This window comes from Gavialis gangeticus, unplaced genomic scaffold, assembly GCF_001723915.1.
Source record: "Gavialis gangeticus isolate Ggan-Ray unplaced genomic scaffold, GavGan_comp1, whole genome shotgun sequence".
Classification (NCBI taxonomy): Eukaryota; Metazoa; Chordata; order Crocodylia; family Gavialidae; genus Gavialis; species Gavialis gangeticus.
Genome location: NW_017729032.1, coordinates 249,206,712 through 249,217,567, shown reverse-complemented (window position 1 = coordinate 249,217,567; position 10,856 = coordinate 249,206,712). Strand labels below are relative to the sequence as shown.

The 10,856-nt window shown below is 41.2% G+C and overlaps 1 protein-coding gene across 1 annotated transcript in view; it reads right to left on the bottom strand.

Annotated features, from left to right (window-relative positions):
* Window positions 1–393: 393 nt before the first annotated feature.
* GABRR3 (gamma-aminobutyric acid type A receptor rho3 subunit) overlaps window positions 394–10,856 on the bottom strand; it is a 50,069-nt gene continuing 39,606 nt past the window's right edge. The window contains exons 7-9 of the mRNA XM_019523909.1: window positions 7,173–7,325; window positions 2,087–2,283; window positions 394–864 (exon numbers count right to left, since the gene is read on the bottom strand). Coding sequence (XP_019379454.1) covers window positions 568–864; window positions 2,087–2,283; window positions 7,173–7,325 — 647 coding nt within the window. The 3' untranslated portion in view covers window positions 394–567. The remainder of the gene's footprint in view (window positions 865–2,086; window positions 2,284–7,172; window positions 7,326–10,856) is intronic.

The window sequence follows — 10,856 nt, the reverse complement described above, 5'->3', positions numbered from 1 at the left end:
CAACCTACCATCCAAGCACAAAGGCTGCTGAGGTATATACAAATTGGCCAGAAAAACAGGAGCACAGCAAGCTAAATAAAGACAAGAGCCATCTGAAGATGACGTATGGTGCTGATTGCATTACACTAGCATGGATCACAGGTGGAAAAGGAAAAGAAAGGCTTAGTAGGGAAGGGTGGTTACAGAATAGCATAAGAGACTGAAGACTGCATTGATGGCTCATTTCAGGAAACTACCAATTATTTAGCAGCATGATGCAGGGCCCTGTAACATGAAAATCCATAAGCAACTTCAGAAATTACAAAGGCTTCAGACTACTACTGTGAAGCCCTGCATGGACCAGTTAAAACCCCTTGTCCCTTTTAGAAGTAACACTTACAAAGCCAGGTCACTGGGGTTTTTAATGAATATTTTTGCTGTCAAACAAACCGACATTCCCTGGTCTGATGTGTGACCTTGTTCCAGAGATGTTTAGATATTTCCTCTGTTGCTGTTGGGCTTGTTTTTAAGCATGCATTTCAGCTGTCCTCTCATACAAGCCAATGGGCAGATTGTAGTGTTTGCTTTTCATATATACAAACCCCAGTAAAAAAAGTTGAATATAATATATACAATTGGAAATATAATCCTGGAATATGTGTCAATGACATGATTGTTCTGCAAAATAATCCTGCCCACATTTCCTTTCAAGGATCTCTTCCTCTTTACACGCATTGTGTCCACGTTGGGGATGCTGGCTGCACGTCCCCGAGATGAGCTCTCTTCCGAGTGCACTGACAAATCAGCCAAGTCAAGGTCAGTATCATGATAGCAGCCATCAAAGGCCATTGCTTGCACTGCATCAAGATTATACACTCCAGGCACCTGGCAACAAATAATAATTATTGTGGTCTAGCAGGAGGTGTAGGACTGATAAGACTTTCATCTGCTACATTGTCTCCCCTGTTGACATTCTGGGAGTGCTCCAGGAGCGGGGTGGGGAGTGGTGCTTTAATTTACGAGAGTATCATGTATCAGTGTCCCCGCACTGAAAAATGGCAGCAGGAGCACTTTAACTAAAGCTTGTAGAATAAGCTTTAGTTAAAATGCCCCTGCTACCACTTTCCAGTGCAGGGATGCTGATACATGAGATGCTGGAGTCTGCTGGAGCATGGTAATCCCCATGCTCCAGCAGACAGGATTAATTGAATCTGCTCCAATGCGCTGTAATTATAGCATGGCAGAGCAGCCTTGTTGCTTGTGTATAGGCGTCCTCTGTTTTCAAAAAACTATAGGTGGGGAAAAAACAGGACTACTGTATAACACGGACACATGGCCCTCTGCCTGTGGCAACTTGCCCTTCTGCAGGGCCCAATTAACTACAGCTAGGGGAACGCCTCAGATATTTTCCACAAAAACTTGGAATAAAACAGGGAAATCACTGGTGCTATACGCATGACCTTTGCCTGTTCCCTTTTCCTCAGCTCTTCTAGCCAAGGAGTTCACAGCTGGGATTGTTCATGGAAGCAAGGGAACCGTACAGAGGATTCAGGAAGGGCAAATTTCTAAGTTGTAAACATGACTGTCCACTTCAGAAAGCTAATTCTAATGAATTGCATGGCTACTCTTCTGATCAGGGAGCAAAAGCAGATCATACAACTGGTCTGCCCCATCAAAACTGACTAGAAAGAACTGGACAAGGAGCGAGAAAAGAGAAATGGCCTCTCCTTTTTAGGAAGCAGAAACAAAGAGAGCCTATCCTCCCCAAGCTCCAAGAGAGGAAAAAAACGGGGATTGCTCAACCACCAGAGTTGAGGAGAAAGACCCTGGAGAGAGATCTCTTTCCCCTCAGCTGCCAAAAGTAGCAGAAAGAAATGGAGAGATGAAGCTCCCTTAGCTTTTACCACTGGAAATGGGAAGAGGGAATACTGTATTTTAAGTATCCAGGAGAGGAAAGCCATTTTTCCTACCATCCAAAGAGGATGTAAGAGCAAATGGCCAGTTAGTCAAAAGGTAGAGACACAGTCACAGCACAAATTTCACCACACAATGCCACGTCACTATATCTCGTGGCTGTCTGATGACACCAAAATACACAAGTTTATACCTTCCCTCTTTTTTTTAGTTGTTTTCTCTCTTCTACTGTAGTGAGATAGTTCACAGCTGCGTATTCAATGACAGACAGGAAGACAAAAACAAAACTGATCCATAAGTATATATCCACGGCTTTTATGTAAGACACCTGAGGCATTGAGGCACTTACTCCTGTGATTATAGTTGACATTGTCAGCACAGTAGTTATACCTGCCAAAGAAAGACGTGATTAATATAAAGCAAAGTCCAATTGGCTTCATTCAACTAATGACTGGCCACTTGCTCAGCATAGTTTTGTGAATGTGATGGGACCCCTTTAGCCCCTTGGCACAGGTTATGACACACGTAGCATGCTACAAAGGATAACATTATAGACCTGCTCAAAACAGTACCCAACCCATAGATCATCTATACATTCCATCTGTACAATGGGAAATCCATTGTTCACAGAAAGTGCTAAAGCATAGTTAGTCCTAACTCCATAGAGGTGAGATCCTGTAATACAATGAGCAGAAAACCATTCGTCAACTGCAACTCTTGAAACTGCAGATGAAGTATGTATGATGCACTACTGTTAAACGGTTTATAAAATGTTGCTGCTTTGTGTGTTCCTGGAAGCACTGGTACACTTCCCATTTACCTCTCTCTTACACATGGCCTCAATGAAAGCACAACCGGACTGGCCAGACTTTGTGATGTCCTAGCAGGACTTCTAGTGCACCCTTCTGTGATGTCAAATGCATTTCTACAACCTTTTCTGATTAAGCAGTTCCATTGGTGTTAAATACAATGTATCTCTCTATTTTGGGTACTGCAATCACCACAGAGTAAATGGCTTAAAAGGACTGGGAGCTACTGGGAGTATCTATACAAGATGCTGTGTCGCCGTAGCGATGAGCTATGGCAACATAGCTCATTGCTATGGTGATGTAGCATCAGCGGGCACAAGCTGTGATGCCAATGCTACTCCACAGTAGCAATGAGCTACTGCAGAGCAGCTCATTGCTACTGTACAGTAGGGTCAGAAATGACCCATGTGCCCACTGGGACTGCACAGTAACGGCAGCAAGTACTAAATGACTGCACAGTAACAACTGTGCAGTTGGGTGCATGTGTAGACATGCCCTCTATGTAGTAATTGCCATATCAGAATAGACCAACTAATGTAGCCTGATACCCTCTTTTCAATGCTACTCAATGCCCGGAGTTTCAGAAGGAAGTTTAAAACTTTTCTAATACATCAGTGAGTACAGGGAAAGGGTGTTTTCCCTGATTGCAGTTACTGCTACTCTATAGTTTAGCAGGGGTGGGCAAAATGCAGCCCGGGGGCCGGATGCGGCCCACCAGGCCATTCTATCCAGCTTGTGGCGCCCCTAAGAAATTTAGAAAATTAATATTAACCTGCCCTGGGCTGCCTGTTATGCAGCCCTCGATGGCTTGCCGAAACTCAGTAAGCAGCCCTGTGCCCAAAATAATTGCCTGCCCATGGAATGGGTGAGAACAGATAATCTTCTCTTTTCATTTTAGCCATGGTAAATCAACTTTAGATGTATTTCTCAAAGATTTGCTTTACTCAAAGCTCACAGCAGAAATTCCTGTATGACATTCTGTGGCCTCTGGAATGCAGGAGGTCAGAGTAAATTATCACAGCAGCCCTTTCTGGTCTAGGTCCCTATGAAACGTACACATTATTTGACTTTGTACTGAATCTTCACTGACATTTTTAAAAACTGACATCAGAATACGCCAAAAGCTTTTAATAATTCAGAACACAAAGCTCTGGAAAGTGTATCTACAAAAGAACTGAAAGGGTGAAAGGCCCTCACTAGTCCTTCCATACTAGTGGAATTGAAGCCAAACATTGCAGTCACAAAGACAGCAGGTGCTGGTTAGTGATAAGGTGCAGGCCAGGTCCTCCACAGATTACTGCCTGTGCCTGTTAGTTAAGCTGATATTCTGGCTCCCGTATGCAAGAAGCTATCCTAAACTACTGAATTTGCCTCAGTAACGTTGTTTATTGGTGGGTTACAGGGGCTGATTACACCAGTGTGTAGGAAGTGAATTTCCTATAGAGGGCCCACAACTCTCAGCAGAGTAAATAATGTCTGTAGTGGACAGTGCTTCCTGGATTCAGGCTCACAACTTTCTTGTCTCTTTACTCATGTTTCAGAGACTAACAAGATCTCTTCTCACCCCCACAAATTGAATGTCTTGAATGTGTGTCCTTATAGGAAGTTTCTCAACAGCTTCCCTTTCTGGAAAAAAATAAGCCTACTATGAAAATCTGGGCACACTGAAGTCAATGGGAGTTTTTTCCCATTGACTTCATGGATCCAAAATTTCACCCCTAATCTTTTCAGTCTCCCTTTCCATGGAAGCCCAGTCACTTGTAAAGTGTTTATGTTGTTTGCCTTATTTAAGTCTTTTATTCCAGCTATGTCTTTTTTTTCAAGCTGTTATAATACTGTGAGTGAGAAGATATCACTGGTTTACATAAGTCAGAATCCTGGGTGATATCATGGCAGTCTTAAATTGTTGATGAAAATAATCAATGAAAAACTGTTCTTTTTGTTATTGTAACAGAAAAAAATATTACTACAACAATAAAATACAAAGCTGGTTAGGAAGCTTAAATATTTTATAGGAGAAATTGTACACTTTCTCTGTCAAAATTTAATTTTGACAAAAGTTCCTACCAGCTCTACTCAATTAACTTTATCACTGGGCCCAATTCACTATGTGTTAATCCAGTTTTAGGCTAGTTTAATTTCACTAAAACATTCAAGCGCTTTATCTTCCCTTCTCTCATCTATAGATTTAAGTTGAACACTGAGGTTCTGAATGTACCATGCAAGAGTAAAAATGTATTCAGATGCTTATAAACTAGAAAGTGAAGCATTATAACCTGGTTTCCAAATCACTGATCAGGAATATAAAGCTCATCAAAAATTATCTTGGATATACTGCTGTAATACAAACAGGTTATTCAGGGAAACCTGATGTGTAATCTCATGTAACAAGGGTCAGCATCCTACAGCCTGTGGGCTGAATCCAGCTTACAGACATGGGGTTTCAGTGGCATTTGGCAGTAGGAGTATTTTCTGCAGACACTCTCCCCCTGCTGCAATGGGGATGAACACCGGTCATAGCCACTCTCCCTGTGCAGCCACCTTCTCCATGTTGCCAGGAAAACAAGTGGAAGTGGTGGCAGGGTCCAGTAGTAGCCCAGGTGGGTCATTCTACTCTGCAAATGGAAAAGCTTGCCTACCCTTCTCCTATAGAAACTGCCATATGATTTAAAGAAAGAGCATTGGTAAGCTGCTAACTGCAGCTGAACACAGGCTTGTCAATATTTTTAGATGACCTTTCAGACTCAAGACATTTTTTTTTTATTTAAAATAAAACTTGATGTTAGTTTCTCACAGATGAAAGGAATAGGAGATTCATTTATGCCATAGCCGTAGCAGATGGGCTAGTTATTTCACTGGCCCAACAATTAATTTATATTCTATATACTGTATTTAAAATTATCCATTACTCCAATAAAACACATCACATTAGCTATACAGCCATACATAGTTTTTATGTACAGGTCAATATGGCTACAGAAAGACACTTTCTTTATTGGATCTGTTAACACACTCAAATTTGTTTTATTCACTAGGGCTGTCATGGTTTTCCCTTGTCTTAAATGTAAGACAAGAACTTAATCAGCTTCCAGAACCAAAACTGTTAGTAAGAATGAAAACTGGGAACTCCCTTGTCAATTCTTAAATATACAACTGTAGGAATCAGAAGCATTAGAGATATATTAGATATACCAGGAAATCTCCGTTAGATCTTCAGAGATCAACTAATCTTGGATATATTCATTCATTCATTCATTCATATTACTGCTATGCCATCAAAGAGAGAAATTTGAATGATGTGAAGTAATCAATCTTTGATAAAACACTAATGTTGTAAACAGTGACTAGACAGCTCTTTATGGGCCTGATCCTAGGATGTGCAGAGTTAAAATTATAGGGCTCAGAACAGAGACAAGATAGGATTTGGCTTTTAGTGAATAAAATCATAAGGCATTAAAAGGTAACATTTTCAAAATTACATAAAAGATTAAGGGCTTTTCTGCATGCAAGCACTCAGGACGGTTCATACAATTAACTGAAGGTGTGAATTTAGGGTCAATTTGTTTTAAATTTTTGTGTGGAAATACATGGCAGTAAGGCAGCTCAGGTAGGTAGCTCATACAGCAGTAGGCAACCCCTGACACACGTGCCAGAGAGTAGCATGCAAAGGCCTTTTGCTTGGCATGCATGCTTCAGGAAAGGGGCTGGGGCTGTGCTGCCACAACAAGTATTGGGTCCCTTGCAGTTCCCGCACCATCAACCCCTGGCATACCAACATCTTACAAGTCAAGGTTACAGGTGTTTTTGACACTGCCCAGAAATGTTGCTGACCCCTGCCCAACAGACATTCAGTTTCCTGAGAGTTTCCTGGAAGCCATTTCACTTGGGTTGTTCCCAAGTTATTTTTCTCCTAGAGTGGCCACTTTTGCTCTGGAAGAAAAATTATTAACATCTGCACACTTGTGGTTTCTTCTGAGAGAGCAAGGACTCTGTCTGGAGAAACTGAACATCTGTACATAGCCTTAAGCTAGAAACATAAGGCTTGGGGGAAAATGAAGGACCCTGAACTGATGCAGAGGCAGGTGGGTGGCCATACACCCTCTGACCCATACGGGTTAAGGTAGGGGAAAATTGTCTGCTACTTCCATAGAGAGCAAACACAGAAAGGTTCAAATGATGTTTCACAGAGGGAAACTCATACATACTCATCTTTCTTGTGTCCCCCTCTTATGTGTCATAGATAGTTTTATAATAAAGTACAACTGATCTGTGGAGAGCAACATTCCCCCATGCCACAGAACAGAGGATGTGTAATGGGGTACATGTAGGTAGTGTAACAATAGTGGTGTAACTCAGGAAGCTACTTAATGCGTTTGCTCATGTGTACTGCCCACCAGAACTTGGTTAAGCTAACTACAGTCCTCCTTGCTTTCCCATCTTCCCCTCCCAAAACATCCCTTCAAGGATTACCTAGTGATACCCTGGCAGGGACAGCTCTTCTGTCAATCCAAAATGAAACCCATGACAGCATCACCATCAGCATAGCTGGGAAATAAGACTGTAGCACAAAAAAGAAAATGTGTCTCCTTAGGGCAAAGTTTATAAAGAGTCGGTTGTACCAGCCTGTTGAAAGGAAGAGTGAGGGGAGAAGAGGTTAGTGTTTTTATAAAGATCAGCAATCAGCTTATTTCCATTAGCTCTTTTCCACTGGTTTGCCCTTATCACATCATAAATAATACATAAGACGAGCACCTTAGTTTATACCATGACTCTCATTCCAAATTGCTTTACAAATTTTTCCCCCCACCCTAAAAAAAAGCCATTTTGTGAATGGAACATCCCTGTTCTTTAAAGATGCAATCAAATATTATGTCACAGTTGAAGGCAGAAAATAAAAAATAAAAAAACATTGAAACTGTAACTTCAGGAAGAACAGTCAGGCAGAAAGTAATTTCCTTGGTCAAAATGGCAAGCTAATACTTCTACTCACATGAAAAGAAGTATGGGGTGTTTCATGCCCAGACCTCACTTTACTAAAATCAAGGTATTTCCCTTTTGTTTGTCCATGTTGGAATAGTTATTCCATGATGACTTCAGGGGGAAGAGTGCCACGTAGTGAATCACCCGTGTCACTGTGCTGCACTGGAGTGCAGTGAGTTTTAGAGTATGGAGCGAGGTTAAAACAAAAAAGAGAGAGAGAAATGGCTAGTGGGTCAGAATCTGCCTTTGGAATAAGAATAGAAGGATGAATGAGCTTGTACTGGGCAGCCGTGCCCAGATAACAGGCTATTTTAGGAATTTATAACTTAATAATAACGATAATCCTGTCTAAAATAACTCACAGATTACATGGTTTCAACCTGAGATAGGATTTTTACTTTTTAAAATAATTTTCTCAGAATGACTGTCCAGTTGAATTCCTTCTTGGGAAAGCCCTGGGAGGGGACCGAGAACTGGAGAACTGTGATGGCTTAATGCTATGAGCTTGCCTGCAGAATTTCTCTCTAGAGGAGGGAGAATTTGAAAGAGGCTTCAAGTGGGAAGAAGACAAACATGGTGGTTAAGGGGTGCCCAGAGAAGGTTGACCCTGATCTTAGCAGGCAGAGCTGTCCATATGGACAATTTCTGTATTCATTCTGCTGTGGTTAATCCCTCCCAGCAGGAGGGTGCCGATGCGAGCCATGCTATCCTTGCACTTGCTCACTAGTATTACTTAACTAAAAGGAGCTGGTCTGCATTTAATAATCATCTTCAGTCAAATGAAAAGTTAAAAAAAAGCAGGAGAAGAAAATACAGCCTCCTGGCTATAATAAAACTCAGCACAAGCTAGGAAGCTCCAAGCTAAAGTAATGTTCTGTCCTGAGACGTGATTACATAAAAATGGCCCCATTTTCCTCATCAGATTTCCTCTCTGCATTTATTCAGCCATATGTCAGTGATTTCCAGGGGCAGATCCACGGCAAGGTGCAATGGTACAGTTGCACCCCTCTTGGATTCCTGTTCCACCCAACTGGCTGAAAGTGACAGCAGCATTTCTACTAGGACAGTGCTGAGGGGGTCAATTGACTACCTGATTCCTGCTAACCTCTCTTCCCTCCACAGATATTAACAACCCACCCTCCTTTTTTGAAGGCCTTAATGTTCCATTAATCAAGCTACCCTTTAATTTTGCTGTCTGTTAACCATTCTTGGTAATATCTCCCTTCTATTTCATAGGCCCACAGACTGTTTTTAGGTATAGTTAAAAACCTTAACTCAGGTGTAGTAATTTTAATTCAGGGGAACAGTAACCCAGGTGTGGAAATGAGTAGCAGTGAAGTGTTGGATATAATGTCAAGATGCTCAAGAAGGCTAAATTTTGTATTACAAATCTGAATAAGGCATGTACATTTAACTATAATAACAACAGGACTAAAAAACAATATTTTTTACTATTTTGCCTAGTTTGCTGTGTTTCTTTAACTTAATATATAATCTAGGAAATCAGTGCACATTCCAATAAATTTGTATTTAGTTTTGCTTTAATTTAAACTGAATAATATAGTGCTGGACCCTTAGGATATTAGTGCATTTTCTAGTTTCTTGTTAACTGGAGAAAAATGTGTGTTGTGTTGATTCATCACACCATCTACACGCCCCTTTCAGAATCCTAGATCCAATCATGGTGAATTCAATGGCAAAAACATCTATTTTGCTTTTTACTGATCTACCCTGCTGAGCCAGCATATCGTTAACTAGCTTCCTGTTATATTCCTATCTGTGATACCTTTGCAAGCTCACGGCAGGCCCTGGGATTGCACAGGTGGCAGTGAGGACCTGATATAAAGTCAGTGAGTTTGCATGCATACCACTCAAAACCTTGTTTGTTCTGCAGAAGTTTTATTATTGATGAGAATGAATGAGGTAAGAAGGAAACCTATTTGATTCCCCTAGCCTCACCTCAGCATATGGTACTGGCAGGTACTTCCCATCACCCTCCTTGTAAAATGAGCATACCTGATGTGGCCAACAGTGATGCACAATAAATAAAGAGATCCCGACTGATTGATTCACACAGTTACTTTTCTGACTAGAGATTTTCTCTACATATTACATTTTATCTTTACATTATACAGTTTTGTCACTGTTTCTCAACAGCACAAGGTAAAAAGGAAGAATCAGCCCAAACTGTAAATTCTTCCAGGTTTAGCTGAGTTGCATCATAACCCTTGCACCCTTTACTAATATTGCTATATCAGCCACTACAGAACAAATATTGCAAATTGTAATTAATTTTATCTAGATGGTGAAAATCAGTTGTCCCATAAATAAAGCAATGTCAATAAACCTGTGTGCATATTTTTCTGCATGCCTCAAAGAATTTTTTTAAAGATTTGTGCACTTCACCATATTATATGAAATCATGTCTACTTCACTATTTAGTCCTGATAACTGAGAAGCATTTTCTTCACTGAAATGAACTGATTCATACAACAGCACAGGCAAGCCATTTTAACCAGTTAAAAGTAGAGTGCATTTAGATATCAAAGCATTTCATTATTTAGGATTGTGCATACACTATGCAGAGAACTGAAGAAACAGCCTTGCATGAATTCATAACTATAACATGCTGAGTGTGTCTACATATCCAATAGTGTACATGCTCCAGAGTTTTTGTTCCTGGGAGCACTGTTTGAATGTGCACCCTGGAGCAATTAACTCAGGAGCAATAAGCTGCAGAGTTTATTCATGCCCTGACCATGGAGCCTGGTTGGAGCAGTCCCTCCTGGCAGGGGGTCCTAGGGGTTAGTCTGCCAGCCCAGGGCTGCTCTGACTGGCCCCCACATGCTTCAGAGGGGCTGGCTGGGACACAAGGGAGCTTCAGTGCAGGACTAGCTGGTGGGCAACCCCCACACTGGAGTACCCTTGAGCCCCAGCCAGGCAAGCTGTCTGCAGGTGCACTGCTACACAACAAATAAACTCTGGTGCAGGCTAGTACTTGTTTCATGTGCCTAATAGGGGCACATATATAGACACAGAGATGTTTACTGAGGAACTAATTAGGCAGCTCTGCAGTAAAAATCACATATAGATACACTCACTCAAATGCACTATAATGCATTCTCTGAAACCTTTTGTATAAACATGGAAAATTTGTTGAACCATTAAATTAGC